General features: G+C 39.1%; 2 protein-coding genes across 2 annotated transcripts in view; both read left to right on the forward strand.

The window, feature by feature from the left end:
- CLPTM1L (CLPTM1-like) overlaps window positions 1-14,337 on the forward strand; it is a 31,803-nt gene extending 17,466 nt beyond the window's left edge. Inside the window, exons 9-17 of the mRNA XM_009330472.1 lie at window positions 1,426-1,529; window positions 4,023-4,088; window positions 5,768-5,818; window positions 6,459-6,541; window positions 8,392-8,426; window positions 8,730-8,785; window positions 8,868-8,912; window positions 12,602-12,717; window positions 14,017-14,337. Coding sequence (XP_009328747.1) covers window positions 1,426-1,529; window positions 4,023-4,088; window positions 5,768-5,818; window positions 6,459-6,541; window positions 8,392-8,426; window positions 8,730-8,785; window positions 8,868-8,912; window positions 12,602-12,717; window positions 14,017-14,101 — 641 coding nt within the window. The 3' untranslated portion in view covers window positions 14,102-14,337. The remainder of the gene's footprint in view (window positions 1-1,425; window positions 1,530-4,022; window positions 4,089-5,767; window positions 5,819-6,458; window positions 6,542-8,391; window positions 8,427-8,729; window positions 8,786-8,867; window positions 8,913-12,601; window positions 12,718-14,016) is intronic.
- Window positions 14,338-14,733: 396 nt separating this feature from the next.
- Window positions 14,734-18,043, forward strand: part of TERT (telomerase reverse transcriptase) — a 52,299-nt gene continuing 48,989 nt past the window's right edge. Inside the window, exon 1 of the mRNA XM_009330474.1 lies at window positions 14,734-14,772. Within this exon, the coding sequence (XP_009328749.1) occupies window positions 14,734-14,772 (39 nt within the window). The remainder of the gene's footprint in view (window positions 14,773-18,043) is intronic.

Genomic DNA, 18,043 nt, shown 5'->3' on the forward strand with positions numbered 1-18,043 from the left:
AGAGTGTGCTATCATGGGTAACGCTGTCCTGCGAGTCCCATGTGTTCCTTGTAGATAACTACAGATTCCAAAATATTTGGGAGGGAAAACACTGTAGTGTAATGCTGCTGCTTGATTTGGGCATTGGTGTAAACAGGAGCAGTAGAAGCTCCTGGGGGTGGCGGGGCAGGGGCGGGCAGGAAGGGCATGGGAGGGCTGAGTTGACTTGGGTGTAGGAAAGATGAGAGAAACATAGTGGTCTGACATCCTGCTAAGCCTTCCTAGAGGCAGATGAAGGTAGGAGCCAGCCTTGGACACTTGAGGTTTAACACACCACTCCCCAGCCTTGTTTATTGTGCTAATACTTACTGCTTGTTTTTCTGATAGATTTTTCCATTCTGATTATAAACCCAAATGATAAACCTGGAGTAGCTTGACCTCTGAGACTATCCCTAATTCTAGCATGTACACAGATTGATTAAAACATGAGGAATATCAATACCAGGAAAAAATTAGGCAATCTAATGTACGATAAACAGCGACATGTTTTTTTCATGTGGAAAATCTGTTTACCGTCTTTATCGGAGTGCCTTTGTTTTCGTAAGGCATTTATACTGCTGTTGGCATATGTATGCCAAAAAGTTAGTAAAAATTCAAAATGGTCCACGGAATTTCAGAATTAAGTGTTGATTGCCAGTTCAAAAAATAAGTAAAGTCAAATTGGAAAGACTGAGTGACAAAGGGTTTTCTAACTTCACTATCGAAGTATCAATCTTCAATCTCCAGTAATTGATGGTTCCATCCTCTTTTTAGCAAGCCTTAGTCACCTTTCTTCCTGTATTTCCTCCTTGCCCTGAGGGAGGAGTGCGGCAGGCAATTGCTCTGGAATGGCACAGTGTAATTGTTGATGTCTGAGTGTGTTGTAGCTCTTCTCCCTTTCTGTTCCTGCTTAGGGGGATGGATATTTGAATCTAAGAATTAGTTGGTAGACACAAGCACCCAAGGTTTTGCAAAACCTGAAAAATAACCCTAAAATATGCTTCTTAACATTTACAAACATTAAATTAGTTGCATGAGTTTCAAAGACTGACATTACATTACCCCACAGCCTTTCAGCTTCCTCGAGACATGAATAATGAACATAGTTCATAATAGTACTGATACATTGCTCAGTTGCTGCAGTACAGAAGTCTTCCTTAAATATTCTGATTTCCTTTCATCTTTTGTGATAAGGATTTCATAAAATGTTTTTATTCCTTATTTGTCTGGAGGCATACAGATGACTGGCTGTTGCTAGGACTACTTGATGTATCAAGATGTATACAAGAGAAGTTCGTGCTTAAACTGCGTAAGGCAGAACTCTAGTAAATAGGCCAACAGTCTTCTGTCATCTCAGCTGTTCATTTAAATATTAATAAGCCTTTTGGTTTTGTTTTTTCTATCTAGTGCTTTGGCGGTGCTTTAGTACTGTGGTAATATTTCTTTTCCTTTTGGATGAACAAACAAGTTTATTGGTACTGATCCCAGCAGGCATTGGTGCACTGATTGAGGTGAGTTCTTAAAGCTCTAGAACCAAATACCAGTATTCGTAGCAACATGCATAGTTTATTGTAGAAGAAGAATGCTAAACTAGTTACTGGAAAAATACTGCTGTTGTAGTATGCTGTCTTAGCAGCATTGTTTAACTGGCTTTCAGTGGTAGAGGAGATTGTGTCCTTTATCAAATAACTGAACTGGAAGTATCAGGTTTTTCTGGGACGGGCCAGCTGGTATTGTGGAAACCAAACAGAGAGCTATGCTGAGGTTCCTTCCTGTCACATCATCTGATAGGCATCACTCCTGACCAGGCATGTAAGACCATGTCAACAAGCCTTCATGGAAACATTTGTCAAAGAGCAGGCTGTGTGCCATCAGCCAGTGCCTCAGGTCTGCAGCTTTCTCCCTGGCCATGACTGAGGTGCTTGGGGAAGGAGGAGAGTGCTGGCTGTGTTCGTTATTCCAGGAGATCATGTCCAGTCAGTGGGTTGCAGGTACTGCTTAGAAGCCTGCTTTATGTGTAGTAAAGCACAAAGTCAACAGTAATGGGAAGGGGAGATCTCTCTGCCTAGTATTGCTTGCAGATCTAATTACTTCTCAGTATTTAAAAATAAATTCAGGACTCTCGTGAAATTTTTGACTACGCATCTGTTATAGTTGCACATAATCCCTATGGAAACAAAACGGTTCAGAATTTTTAGTTAGTGATTAAATTGTTGAATGCAAAGTCACAAAGCAGTCCTTAAATTTCAGCTTATTGTATAAGACAGATTAAAGTCTTGCGAAAACTATGAACAGTGGTGTCCTAAATAGTACCATTTCATTGACTGTAACGTTCTTTTTCAGTAAGTTCAGATTTTTAAGTCTGAGGTATTTCTGTGTTAAGTTTTCTGTATCAGATTTGCCGGTGGTTTTGTTCCTGTAAATAGAAATTTAGTCTTACATTTCAAATTTTCTTTAGCTGTCTGAAATTTTAAGTTTCAGGGATAAATATATATCCCTATAAATATGCTGCTCCTTTTGTAGAATATCTTTTATTTTGATCCTATATCTAAATAACTAAATTTAAGAAAATCCCTGAATCTAAAGACTTCAGAAATTCAAAAGTGACAAATGATTTAAAAATGTATCGGGTCAAGAAAAATTATGCTTTTGTTTGTTTCTAGTGGGGAAGAAGAAATAGCCCTGGTATCTAAATCACTTTTTTTTTTTTAAGAACTTTTAGTGGAAACCAGATCAGGCACGTATGGTAGGGTAACAGGAATGATCAGCTATGCTACAGGATTTAAGTTCAATTAAAACTATTAAGATTTTGCATTTCTCTTCTACAATGAAGATGGATTTCTCTGTTGCTGCTACCTAAGAACAGGCAGATCCAGATCTCATTTGGTTGTTGTGCCTGTCTCAGATTATTCTTGGAGCTTCTCAAAGATCTGTTAAATACATCTCTCTCGGATCTGTAGTCTATATGACTGACTGGCTCCTATCATCTTCCTCATGTGCCTTATTTTCCACTATGTTGCTTTTGGATTGCAGGCTGGGGGAACTGGGTTGAAAGGATTATATAGGAACACTCTGTGGGACACTTAAATGGAGGGGAAATGTTCTGTAGGTTCTGTTGAAGTAATGTGTATCTCCTCTCAAGTGATGGTGAGATAACATGGTTGTCTCAAGGTGAGAATGAACATAAGGACTATACATCTCAAAGGAATTTGTCTGCTGGGAAGAGCTTTTTCACAACTTGTTCTTAACACCTGTTTCTCATGCAGTACTAATAGTGACATTGCTTCTGTAATAAGTAATTTTCTTGTTTGCATCAAAGATGACAGTAAAGGATCGTCTTTACCGTATTGCACTTTTTTGTTTGGAAGATACGATGGGTGAGAAGAGAATATTGGTGTATCTAAAGTTAAACAAGCCAACCTTGTCTACAAAAAGTTTCATGGAGCATAGCTCTCCAGCTGAGCTTACTGCATTGCCTAAGTTGTTGAATCTGTATAGCAGGGTGGGTACATGAGTAAATTTTCAGGTGCACTGAACCTTTGGTTACGTTAGGGTCAGCCTGTTGCAGCTGTACAGGAAGTAGCCAAACAGTTCAGTGGATTCACTGACACTTGCTTGTAGCCCGCTACTGAAGTGTAATGACCGTGTAAGTGCCCACTTAATTACTGTTAGGAGTTCTGAGGCACCTTCATCTTGCAGATCCCAGCTGAACTCGAAGGCATGTAAAAACTTGCTTGGTAGGTGGTTACTGGAGAATTCTTAAAGTACATCATCTGATATGGAGACTTAATAGTGCGTGCTTCCAGTGTTGTACTTGTCTGGTGACACAGTATTTGGTTTGTATAGAGATGCAAGCAGTGTGCTTGCAATCATGCTGTTGCTGCTTTATATAATGGGTGCTTAAAATAGATATTCTGGGGTCTTGATTCTGAGTATCTGAATCCTCCATAAGACATTCCTTTGGATCATTCTTTATGTGCACGCTTTGTTTTTGCTAATCACAGCTCTGGAAAGTGAAGAAAGCTTTGAAAATGACAATCAAGTGGCAAGGCTTGAGACCCAGAATTCAGGTATAGTAGACATTGGCCTGTTAATGATTACACTCTTGAGCTTTCCATATGTTTCCAGGTTACTGTGCAACTTGGCTTTCAGTGAAATGAAGAATAAAAAAAAGACCTATAAAAGTTTGCTAGGTTCTTCTCTTTATGGATGGCTTAATCCAAAAGCTGGATGAACATTTTCAAACTTATGGATTTCTTTGAATTCTGTAGAAGAAAAAGCTATTTGTGTGTATTTATGGTGTGAGAAACTTCAGAACTCCTCTGTCAGTCCTGCTAAATCTTAACAGGTGTGACTGTGCTCCTGTGTGGGAAAGGCATTCTTAACTGGCATCATGATTTGAAGTAAGAAACTGAATTTTTCATGAAGCTGTAGGTATAACTTCTCCATTTTGGAACTAGTAGATGTGGTGACATGTTCTGGGGACAGGATAGTCTCTGACAAATCCTCTGGGTAAAAGTTTAAGTCCTGAGACTGTCTGCAGGACATGCAGAGGCAGCTAGGATTCAAATTAACACTTTTTAAAGTACAATCTACATTGAAAGTTTCCCTTGTTGGTATGAGAAACAGTTGTCTAATCTTCAGTGTTTACTTCACAGGAAGTACTGGGGTTCTGTGCTGCTTCAAGTCTATGCATCTGGAGTGGCTCGTAGCTCTGGTTGTTCCTTTGCCAATATTCAAGGAACTGTGTTTAAGCAGTCACAATTTCTGGAGATGTGGAGATAATCCATAACTGACCTCTTCATGCGTGAAAATGGTTATGGTTTTTAATAATGGCTTCCTGTAGCCACTTGACTTTACTTTCGCTTTGTGAACTCTGCTGTCTCAACAGCATTTTCCTAAGCAAAAAAGTCCTGGATGTTTGGTGTAAAATACGAAGCGAAAAATTAAACTTTTTGCCTACCCTGTATTTGGCAGGCTGCACAGGACATTTATATGACTCTTGTATAGAAGCTTATAAGGACTTTGAACTGTTACCTAGCTTAATGTCTAAGCAGTTTAGTTTGCAGTTTAAATCTCTGTTTAGGGAGTTGGACAGTGTCGTGGTTTAACCCCAGCTGGCAACTAAGCACCACACAGCCGCTCACTCACTCCCCCTTGGTGGGATGGGGGAGAAAGTCGGAAGGGTAAAAGTGAGAAAACTCATGGGTTGAGATAAAGACAGTTTAATAGGTAAAGCAAAAGCCATGCACGCAAGCAAAGCAAGGAATTAATTCACTCCTTCCCATGGGCAGGCAGGTGTTCAGCCATCTCCAGGAAAGCAGGGCTCCATCACGCGTAACTGTTAACGTGGGAAGACAAACGCCATCACTCCAAATGTCCCCCCCTTCCTCCTTCTTCCCCCAGCTTTTATATGCTGAGCATGACGTCATATGGTGTGGAATATCCCTATGGTCAGTTGGGGTCAGCTGTCCCGGCTGTGTCCCCTCCCAACTGCTTGTGCCCCCCCAGCCTACTCGCTGGTGGGGTGGGGTGAGAAGCAGAAAAGGCCTTGACTCTGTGCAAGCACTGCTCAGCACTAACGAAAACATCCCTGTGTTATCAACACTGTTTCCAGCACAAACCCAAAACACAGCCCCATACTGGCTCCTATGAAGAAAATTAACTCTACCCCAGCCAAAACCAGCACAGACAGCAAGTGCTTTTTCCCCCAGTTCTGACTTGATTATACATTTTATATGTATTGCAGTTTGGTACATACAATGACTCTGAAAAGAAAACTGAGGAGTATGATACCCAGGTAAGAGGGAATCCTGTGACTTCTGATCTATAAAGTCTATATATGTGGCCTGCTGATTGACTTGTTTCACTCTTTATTGCTACAAGTGCATTTTCCATTTTCTCATACTTAACCAAGTGGATCATCATTATGTGGATGATCAGATAATGAAGATTCGTTCTAATAATTTATGAAAAGAAACAGTGAAAGACTTGTTTGTTAGCTGAATCCGGTTGAAACATTTCTCTGAGAAGCAGAATTGCAAGTGACTTATCTGAAGAGAAATATCTTAAAGGGTCTTCATTCAGAAATCTGAAAATTCAGGTTTGTACTTGTTATTTATACTGGAGGAGTGTTTGTGTGCTTCCTGATTTCTGAAAGGAGTTGAAGAAATCAGGAAGTTAAGCAGAGAGCTACTTTTAGACTCTGATCTTCATGCTGCCTCTTGTTGCTTATGCTCTAAGGTCCTTGGTGGTCTGAAATGAGCATTGGAATTTTTACCACCTTTTATAGAACTGGAAGCATACTGGAAATAATAGTACACATTTGGAAATAGGAAAAGATTTTCAGGAAAAAAATTGTGGCTTTCTTCTAGTTAATGCCATGACAAATCTGCTGTATGTAAAATGTAAGCTAACAAACTATTTTTATTGTCTATTAGGCTATGAAATACTTGTCATATTTGCTCTATCCACTGTGTATTGGAGGTGCAGGTTACTCCTTGCTGAATGTCAAATACAAAAGGTACTGTAAATCTATAAACGATCTTATATGGAATTGGAACATTCCCCATTTTTCCCATATTAATTAATTGGAGATGATGGGTTATGGAAATTAGTTACTTTATTTTGCTTGATTCATAAGCTAGGAACCAGAAACTTCCTTGTTCTCTGTGATCGAAAGATGAAAAGTCTAGCTGGTTTTTTAACATCCCGTAAGCTACAGGCTGTTGTATTTAGCAAGTAACCTGATATTACTGTAGTATAGAATTCAATAGCTTACATATATAAGTAAGCTGTGAATCAAAAGAGGAGGAAGAAAGCTGTCACTGATGTTTAGAGAACTGATGAGGTGACAGGAGAGATGAGAGGAATTCAGTGGTTAAACCTGTCCAATAACAGAGAGAAACAAAAACTGTCCCAAAATTATTTGCTCTGTCCAAGAGGTTCCTCTGTTCCCAAGTACGATAGCTGGGATGGCAAGTAAGCAAAAGCGTTTTTAAGAAAGGACTGTATTCCTTTAGAGCAGTGGGCTTACAGCAGCATACCGATACTACAGCAAGAGCTGAAGACTCAGTATTTCATGAAAAGGTGAAACTCCTGTCTGCTTTCACTCAAAATAATACTGCTAGTTCATTTTGTATTGGAGAGATGCAAGCAAGTATGCAGCCATGAGACTGTGTTGTAGAAAAAAATCTGCAAATGCGAGCATGGTGATTGCTGTGTAAACATATTTTTAATAGTCTTTATGCCCCAAAGGGATGGGAGGGAGAGCAAGCAGTAGCTTAAAATAACATCAGAAAGAGCTACCGTTGCTGCATACGTGGGCCGTAGCACTTGTACTAGAAGCTGGGGCAATTTCTGGGCTATTAGAAAAATAATGTTTTTGAAAAGGTTCTTGTCTTAGTAAGGAGCTAACAAATATGCAGCATTTAAAAATTCTGCTTTTCTCACAAAATTCTTAAATTCATTCAGTACTGCAAAATATTATATGCCAGGTGTTCTGTGAGCTGTAGCTTAAGAAAGTGAAAACAATTGATATCAGAGAATTTTTATCATTGTTAAATCTACTTGTTCCATCACATTTCCTTACAAATAATCTTAACAGTGGATTATCCTTTAATCTTGCAGGCATTCACTGATGCATTTTTTAGATGCTTGTGGATTAGTGAAATGCTGCTACAGCTGTAATGTTGCTATTAACAAGTCACTAACACAGCCCTGCAAGTTTAGTTTTAAATGATGTAACCTGAGCATCACAATTACTAGCTGTTCTTACTATCGCAAGCAGAAGTATGGGATTTGACCACTATCTGTAACACGACTGTTACATAGCTAAGATTGTGCTCCATTGAACATCTGGGAGGGGTTTTTAGACGTAAGGAGGGAAAAATGTAGATTCCTTGTACTTACCTTTTTCTTAAAGTGCCTACTATAGTGGTTTGCACTGAATGGTATTTGTTGTTTGAAATTTGGTAAGTCCTTACAGTGCGATATTAAGTGTCTCTTTAGTGTTTAGAATACAGTGTTACCTTTGCAAGCCTTAATGCAGTCAGGGTTCAGTGCGCAGTATTATGTGATGTCATTTTGGGTGCAGAAGTCTTAGAACATTCTGAAAAAGTATAAAAGCAGTTGATAAAGCTCTCCAAACTTGTTGGATGCACTGATAAACATCCTTTGCTTAAACTGTTAGCACCTTCTCTGGAGCCCTTCCAACCTCAAAGGAAGATGCGAGGTATTTAGTTCTTGTGTAAAGTAATTTACAACATAGCCAGTTCTTGGAGTAGTCAGCATACAGTCAGGTAGAGGATGTATTCCCGGTATATATTTTTGGCTGAGGTCAAAAAATAACTGGACTGTCGTCTTTGTTTGTAGCTGGTACTCCTGGTTGATTAACAGCTTTGTCAATGGTGAGTCCCTTCTTGTGGTTTTTTTCTATTCATATTTTTTCAAATGGGGGCCAAGACTCAAAAGTAGGAAATTAACTGCTATCAGCTGGATCAGTGTAATATAGAGGAATAACTTGACTTTAGGTTCCAAAATTATCACAGTGACTGAGAAAGGGAGAAGAATCAACCCAAAGTGAAACAAAAGGATTAGATGCATCTTCTCTCGTTAGGAAAATGAGTGTAAATCTCCCATTGTGAAAGTATAGTTGTATGGTGTACTTCTATTGTGCATTTGTCTGTAAGTTTTCCATATTTTATCTTCAGGAGTGTATGCTTTTGGATTCCTGTTTATGCTGCCCCAGCTGTTTGTAAACTACAAGGTGAGATTGAAAAGTGATAAAAGACTACTTTTTTTAGACTCTTCTTCCAGAACTTATTACAAATTGATATTTTTAATCCTAGATGAAATCTGTTGCACACTTACCGTGGAAGGCTTTCACATACAAAGTAAGTAAAGCTCTAATTTAAAGATTGGTGCAGTCATTTTGGAAATAACTTTCTGTGAGAAACAGCTTAGTATTGTGTAGCTTAAGGCTGACAGTGCTTTGTTTGTTTGTTTTAAGAACTAAACTGACAGTAAAACCAAATTTGTTTGCAAATGTCTTTAAAAAAAAAAACTGATTTCCATATTTTATAATGACTTCATATAATGAGAACACCTGCATCCTAGTTTTGATGATAATATTGTTTTTTCTACTGTCAGCTGTCTTAGAATCATAGAATCATTAAGGTTGGAAAAGACCTCTAAGGTCATCGAGTCCAACCGTCAACCCAACCCCACCATGCCCACTAAACCATGTCCCTAAGCGCCTCATCTACCCATCTTTTAAATACCTCCAGGGATGGTGACTCAACCACTTCCCTGGGCAGCCTGTTCCAATGTTTAACCACTCTTCCAGTCAAGAAATTTTTCCTCACGTCCAATCTAAACCTCCCCTGGCGCAACTTGAGGCCATTTCCTCTCATCCTATTGCTTGTTACTTGGGAGAAGAGACCGACACCCACCTCGCTACAACCTCCTTTCAGGTAGTTGTAGAGCGCAATTGTCTTGTGTGGGTGCAAGTGTTGGTCCTGCAAATAAACTAACCAGTCTCAATTTAATACATTGCTTTAGGAAGAGAGAGATTATATTAACAAAGGATAGTTCTCAAGAAACAGATAGAACCACTAAGAGACCTTATTTTGGCAGGTTCCAGGAGCTACCAGAGACTGAAGTAATGTACACACTGCTCTGTGCTGGGGTGGTAATTCTGAGCTTCTGGGCAGTGTAGTGACAAATGTGTGGTGGGTTGTTACACAGTGGAAAAGGGGCTGCACTGTGGTGTCCCCACTGCCTAGACTGCCCTTGTAGGAAACAATGCAATGCTGTAGCAAAGCCTAACACCAGACCTTGGAGGAAGGGAAGGTGAGTTTATTTCAAAACAAAGCAAACTTACTAACACTTTGATACCTGCATACACACAAGCACCCATGTGTGTGTCTGAGTGGTTTGTGTAGTATTCAGGCACCAAGATGGATGTACCTGAGTATCCCAGACAGGATTCCTTGCGCCAATATGGAGGACAAGGGACACCCACTGTTAGGTTCCTGTGTCTCCTACGTTCTTGCTCAAACGACAGCTACATGCTAGTTTTGTTCTTGTACCCTTAAAGAGCTGATAGTATTTTGACTCCATCCTTTCCCAGCTCTGCGAGTCTTTAGGATTTGTGTACTGTCATTTGTTTTCCTGATCATTGTGTCCTGAGAAACACTAGATGGATGTGCTGGGATCATCAAGACCTTGATGCCATCAACATGTGCCACGTTTTCTTCCGCTTCCACTCATAAATGCTTTCATTTATTCTTCCTTTGTGCTGATGTATTACAGTTCTCCAGAACATCAATACTTTAAAAGAAACAGTGTTTAAAACTGCTCAAGACACAGTGTCCAATTCTGAACAGATGATCTGGGACAAAAGAACTAAAATCTTAAAATTTGAAGTGCCTTTCATAGCTTTCCCATTTCTGTGAGCCTACAGCAATAGCCCAACTTTCTGCTGCCTTAATATTTTTAAGGAATCGTGGAGCGTCTAGGAAAACAGATTGAAATATCGCTGATAGCGGAATAGCAACTAAACAGTGTTCGATATAGGAATACAGTCAAAAAATAAAAATAAGCATCTAGTGTTTCAGACATATACTAGGCAAATCAGCATGTTTCTTAATGGAGAGGAGTAAAAGGTATATTAGTGAAGTAATTTCACAATTTTACTTCAGCAACAAAATACAATAACTGAGCAGAGACATCAGCAGTTAAATAGACAACAAAGGGACAGTATTCACGCAAGTAACCTTTAAAGCAGTAGAATTGTCTTGCTGAATAGCCTTTTCTTACAGAGCATTTATGGTTCCTGTTAAGATGCCAGAGGCTACCCGCAGCAAAGGCTTGTGTGTATGTAGAAAGCAGTATATGATGTTTTCAATTATGTTTAACTTACTGGTCTTTGGAGGGGGTAATTTACTTTTTCCTAGCGGATATTTCAAGTTGCTTGCTCTCTTCTGCAGTTTGAAGAGTGGAAAGAATAGTCTGAGGTCTCGTCTGTGATTGTTGGTTTAAAGAGCTTTGGTTTTTTCCTTAACTTGAACTCTTCCCTGTTTTGGAAGACCTTGGCAAAAATGAAGATCAGTCTAACTTTCCGGTTTCTGTAGTCTTTACTTTTATGCTCTTTATTCTTTTATGAGGAGTACCTTCAAATGAGGTAATCCCAAAAGAAAACTAGCTAGACTAAATACTGTTAGATGGGCTGCTTTGATGCATTCAGTTTCAGTGGCTTACGAGGACTGCCTAAGTGCCTGAAGGATGGAGCGTTTAGCTTTTTCCTCCTTTCATCGTTGTAGGATCACTCACTTGGGTGTTGACTTGGAAAGGCTGCCTTTCCCAACTTGCCAAGTTTTTTTTGTTCCATGACGAACCTTTGCACAGGCTTGAGAAGTGCAGTCTGTATTCTTTGATCACTTTGGATTGATGGATTTGTTTTGACTTGCCAGAAAGAGCTTTCCTGTTGTAACTAAGCAGAACTCTCTCCTGTCCGACACCCCCGTCTTCTGCTGATGCTTTGTTCCATCATATAAATATTGCTTCATTTTGAAGAGTGAGTCCTTCTCTGCTTAGAGAATATATTTTTTTCCCCCTTCTTACGGTATGGATTAATGTACAGCTTGCTAATATTGAAAGGAGAAGCCATGTTAGTGACTCAGTTTGTTAACCCAACAGTGAATATTCTTTGCTGGATTTGTTTCCTGCTGTTTTTAGTGAGTTGAAACAGTTTATTGCACCATATGAAGAGTACTAGAGCTGGTGCACTGTAAAAGTTGATTTCTAGTCCTCCCTGTAGGCTAGAGCCAGATCCAGAGGAGCTGCCCTTCTGTTACTTTCTTTACCTTCACTGACAAAATATTGTTGCCTTTGCATGCCTGGAGCCTGTTTGCGTTGCTTTCCCAGCAGATGTCTGAGAATTTAAACTGTCTTACTCAGGAAGAAGTTGTGAGAAAATATTTCATTATTGCTTCAGAAACAGAACCTATAGTATGCCTAGTTGAGTGGAAATGGTGTAGAAAATTACGTCTCAGATAAGGAATGGATGATTACTTCCAGGAGAGCACTGAAAATATTTTAAAATCTCTCCAAGGCTGTCAAGTTGATGTTCTTAAGAGCAGTAAATTAACAAGTTCTTACACAAATTTCAAATTCCCACAGAAAATGAAAGTGAACTGACATTTTGTAAATCTTAAATAATTAGAGTAATGAATGAATAAAAGTTTTTTGCCAGTTTCTTTTAAAAATTTCACTGAAGTTGAATCCATGTTTTTCCTCTCGCATGACAATACTCTCACATACCTGAAGTAGTCCTACTTCCTTTTTACTTGTAACTATAATTGTGTGGTCTGGAGTAGACAGCATGGTCTTCATTAAAAGCAAGCACTTTAAAATTTGCATTAATTAGTTTTTCAGCATAACCCTGAAGTATTGTTATAAATATGGAAGTAGTCTGTGTTCCTACTGAAAAATACAGTTCTAGAAAGCCTGTTTCCTGTGTCTTTGTATGACAGATGACTTCCTTTCTTCACAGCCAACTGAAGTATACTTCTATTTGTAGGCATTCAACACCTTTATTGATGATATATTTGCTTTTATCATCACTATGCCAACGTCTCATAGGCTGGCGTGCTTTAGAGATGATGTCGTGTTCCTGGTCTATCTTTACCAAAGATGGTATGCCTTTTTTTGATATTCATCAGAATTTTTACAACGCTGTAGATGATTGCAGTCTTATTGCTATAAAGAACTATGAAAAAGTTCGGGATAGACTTCAAGCAGAATTTTTATACCATAGTAATATATAATATAGGTCGGGATAATGGTAGTTGTGTATATGCCTAGTGAAGGGAACGATGAGCAGGGGATCCTGAAAAGGAGGACTCAGTACAAATAAGAGGAGCAAAAGCACTTTCCCGTAACTGACAGTATTCCTGGACCCTTTTTAGCATGCTAAGAGAGTAGTCAAGAAATTCCTCTTCTCACAGCACTCACAGAATTTTTGTCAATTACCCCTTCTCCCTCCCCAAGACAGCAGTCCTCCTTTTCAGCAGATACTTTCACATTTGCAAGTTACAAAAAAAATCCAAACCTGAAACATGAATACCTGAAGTAAGGTGAAGGAGAGCAATTCTAAAGCTTGTATTCACAAACACTCTTAGGAGTTCTGGGCTTCTAACCCTTGCTGAAGGGCTACATGCCTACATATGCTCAGTATCTGAGGCATGCTTTCCAAGTTGGCCTGCAAGGCACTAACGAAGGATGTTTTCCGATGAGGGGTTGCCCTGCTCTGCTTTCCTCTTTATCTAGTTTCCAAACACAAGTTATCAGGTTCTCTTGTAGGTTGGGTATCTGGCAAGTTTCAGATTCTTCTAAGTAACTAAAATCAGATGGGGAGGAAGGCTATATGCAGTAATCACTGAAATATTGTTCCTAAGTGAAGCTACAGAAAGTGTATTCTTGTTCCCAAGAATAAATATTTAGATGTGGAGCAAACAAGAATTTTAAGCCTAGTTCACATTATAGCCGAATATATGGATGTGTACGTCTAATCCTTAATACGAAGTGTGAACTTCAGTTTTGGGTTTATATAATCGCGCATAAGTGTAGTAAAATAGGGCCCCTTCCAAGGTATTTTTCTAGAAGTTAAGAGCTCAAGAACTTCTGATAGGGGCTGGACACTGGTTTCAAGTTCGAGAGGTATCCTGGATTGCTCGAGAAATACTCCAGCCAAGCTTTAGGGGAGCTAATACATCTCTTAAGAGGCCCTGTTATGAGACAACTGGTTAAGTCTCAACGTGAAGAAGCTGATATAACTGTAGCTAATCTTTTAAAACTGTTGTATTTTTTGCCACAAGTGGGAATACAGAATATGATGAGAAAGAAATTCACTTTTAAAATTAAGTAGCACAGAACTGCTTAATTTCCTCCAGGTAGCAGACAATATTGTAACTAATCATTTGTTTTTTCTGCCAGGCTTTATCCTGTGGATAAGAGCAGAGTGAATGAGTATGGAGAATCTTACGAAGAAAAGCCAAAAAAAAAAGCTCATAGAGAATAATTAAGAATTGAAGAAGATTCTGACCCCTGGACTCTTACTGGCTTCATGTATTATCTGGTCTTAAGGAAGGAAAAACTTATTTAATGAGAGTATTTTTAAAGCTTATGACAGAACTACATGGACAATACATCTTCTATATTGTCAAAATCTAGTTTTGATACCCTCCTATTTCAAGATCCTCTTTTGTCCTCACAAGGTCCACAGTCTGCCAGATGTCGTTAAATAAACTTCCTGCATTTAAACTTCTCTTTGGTGAAAACCTGGGTGTCCCGACCATTGTAATTAATATCCAAATCTATGTTTTTTAGGACACCTCACTAACTGGAAGTGTGGTGCCCGTGCCACTAGGCTGTGAAAAGTGAAAAAACAAGCCAGTGTGTTACAGCAGAATCGAGCATTATTGCCAAACTGGAGGCTGTCAAAAATAAACTGTATAATAGTGGATTATATGCTAATTACAAATCATTCTCATTTGATAATGGATATAATGGAAATTCTAGAAATCATGATGAAAGTTGTAAGTTGTATGTGGGCATTTAAGTTCATAGCTTAAAAAAAATTTTGTTGGAAATATAGGATGAGAGAGATGGGGTTGTTAAAATTCAAATTTTGCCACGTTCTTAGCCGACAACATGGCGAAGGGTTTCAGTTGTCTTAAACTGAACGAAGATGTGAAGAAACTGTAACATGATTTCTTTCAATATGTATCTAATTTCATATAAATCCTTCTGCACAGTTGACAAACCTTCTGATTTCTTGGCATAGCAGGTATTCATATAATGCAAATCATTGTTATGTGCTAGGAAAGTCTCTTAACACATCTTAAATTCTTCATCATGTGGTACCCCAGTGACCTACTAGGCCAATTCTCTCATGTCTCAAAGGGAATAATTCCTTGGTCTTTCCCCCCTCCCTCCCTGCCCCATCCTATTTAAGATGGAATACACATCATTCAAATGGGATGATTTTGCTCAAATACAATACAGGTTCAACAAACTACCTGGATACAGAGAAAACAGCCTGGTGAAGAACAGGTATCTTCCTTTCACAATTTAAAATCCATATTCCATGGAAACAGTTAATGAGGGGAGTATTTTGATCTGTTTCTTTCAAATTAGTAAAAATAATCAGGTTGAATTATTACACCAAAATTCAAACTTCAGCTGTATCTAGAAATTGTGGTTCTAGGTTTTTAAAAGCAAGTTTCTTAGTAAGTGAAATAGTGCATTCCTTTCAGCAGCAAATAAAATGCAATTAAAAAAAAAATCTAAAAGGCAGAATTCTAGTTTCCAATTCTAATTTTGCTTTGGTCACTAAGTTTACAAATTAACCCTAATGATTCTTAAGTTTCTTTATAGAATCATAGAATCATTAAGATTGGAAGAGACCTCCAAGATCGAGTCCAACCGTCAGTTTATTAAATTGCATGCTGTTTGTGCAAGGCTGTTTAACTTCAATTTGTCATTGATTAATTGAATTGAAAATATTAATTGAATAACCTTGAAGAACACAGATCTACTCCTATAGTCTGTAACTACTTTATGAAGTGGATTTTATCCAGTTCTGATATGGCAGAAGTCTGAACGTATAAATACTTGGGTCTCAAAAAGATACAGAAATGTGCCTAACTTCTTTTGTCACCACCTGTCGTCTTTCTCCTACTGAATTCCTCCTTACATGCTACTGGCAATGGAAAGGAGTCATCCTGTACCCGTTTCGGATTTGTTTGGAAGAAGCTCTCTGCCATTAGGCAAACTAATTTGGGACTCCGATTTCATAATAATAGTTAAATGTAAATGTGTGAAAAATTTTCGGATATAAATAATGCATATCGCAGATTCCCCTTTTGTGCCATTTCAAAACAATCAAGTTATTGTTTCTTCTAGAGTAGCTTCTGAAAGTCCAGAATACCATGTTTGGGTATTTCTAATGTTTCGTCGCTCATTTTTGTATGTAGCTGTTGAAAAATCACTCTTGCATCTTTACATACTGTGAGTTTCTTGGTCTTCTGTCTTGCCTTTCTGATGACAATGACCTCATAATAACGTATACAGTAGTCATATAGAATATAAAATTAGAACACTTTAAGTCTTTAAAATGAGCGAGGCTTTCCTGTTCAAGTCATTGTTTTCTGCATTCCATTTCCAAATAAAAGACTTGGCATAAGGGATAGAGAGTTACCTTTTGTTGTTGGAAAGATAGCGAAAAACTACGTAAGCAGTGTAACTTTGGAGATACTAAATGAAATGTTTTAACTTTCTAGTTGTGGAAATGACATCAGCTTAAAACAAAAATGTGGTTCTATATGTCATTAATGCAGAAGAAAAACTTCCTATATATAAAATTTCATTGAAGGTATTGCAGCTCATGCCGGATTATCAGTATCTGTGATCTATTTAAGAGTTGAAGAGTAACATAAGAACTTCCTCACTTCTAGTAAGGTTAACTGTGGTAAGCAGCTTGGTGGCCATCTCACGTTCTCCTCTTCATTAGGCTTGTAATGGCTTTGGAAGTTAAAAGATCACAGTGACTGGGGGTTGCGGGTGGGGCTGTTTTAGAGTTAATTGGGCAAATCATCATATGCTTCTGGAAGATATACTTACTGGTGCATAATAACATAGCAATCATGATTCTCTAAGTTAGACGTACGTGAAGAAGGGCAGCTGACAACGCTTCTGTGGGTGTGCACGACCTGTGGCTCGGTGCCTCTTGTCTCTGTGACGGAGACGCTGCTGTACTCCCGCACGGTTCCTCCAGTTCTGTACCGTGCTATTTCCTGCTCATCCTCACCTGCTGCTGACTGTGTTCTCCGAGAGGTGACCTTCTGCCCTTACGGCTTTTTTCCCTGGAGCCATAGGGCTAACTGAATTAAAAATGGCCAGCAGCACAGACAGTTTTTCCTCTCAGCAGCAGAGCTCAAGAAGTCTGTGCTGCTCTGCTTCTGTCGCTGCTAGAGCAGGTGCTGTATACGTTGCTGATACGTAGACTCAGCACAAGTATATGTTCCCTTTTGATACGGCATTATGCTCCAGTAATTGCCAGCTCCAGCATCTACACTTCCGCGCCAGAAGTATTAAGACATAATTCTGTAATTTGTCTGCTTTCAAACATCACATTTTCTAGTTGTTTCATCAGAAGACAAATCTCATGTTGAGGAAGTGAAACGTGATCATTTACTAGTAATACTGGTCCTCTTTACGTTACAATTTACGGCTTTTCAGTATGATAAGATCTAAAATAATGCAGGTGGGAGGGGACCTCGGGAGGCTATCCAGTATCAGTACAGCATCTTCCCCCCCCGCCCCTTACAGACTAATCCGGCTTTCCTGATACTCCTGTGTAAAACTGTCTGAGTGAATAGATCTAGCTGTAGGAGTTGAGAAATTAAACCAGGAAGAGCCCAACTTTCCCAGATGCCCAACAACAGTCTCTGACTGCTTCCCCTCTTACGCTCAGAGAGGTTTGGTTCTGCATCTGTGAGGATCCATCCACTTTTCTAGTGGTTATAGACACATTTAAGAATTTCCTTTTAGTACAGAGGGGGAACTGTGATGTCTCCCATGTTTTCATCTATCTACATTAAATACCACTGCTCCTTCTTCAGGATATCTGGCTAATCGGTTTGCTCCAGTTTTTCCTTTACGCAATTCTCCTATTTCTTACTGCTCCTTTTAACATCGGGTCCCCAAAAATCCTGTTGTCATGGTTTAACCCCAGCCAGCAACTAAGCCCCGCACAGCCGCTCGCTCACTCCCCCAGAGTGGGATGGGGGAGAGAATCGGAAGGGTAAAAGTGAGAAAACTCGTGGGTTGAGATAAAGACAGTTTAATAGGTAAAGCAAAAGCTGCGCACGCAAGCAAAGCAAAGCAAGGAATTCATTCACTCCTTCCCATGGGCAGGCAGGTGTTCAGCCATCTCCAGGAAAGCAGGGCTCCATCACGC

The sequence above is a fragment of the Pygoscelis adeliae genome, unplaced genomic scaffold (assembly GCF_000699105.1).
Source record: "Pygoscelis adeliae isolate BGI_AS28 unplaced genomic scaffold, ASM69910v1 Scaffold78, whole genome shotgun sequence".
NCBI classification, from domain to species: domain Eukaryota; kingdom Metazoa; phylum Chordata; class Aves; order Sphenisciformes; family Spheniscidae; genus Pygoscelis; species Pygoscelis adeliae.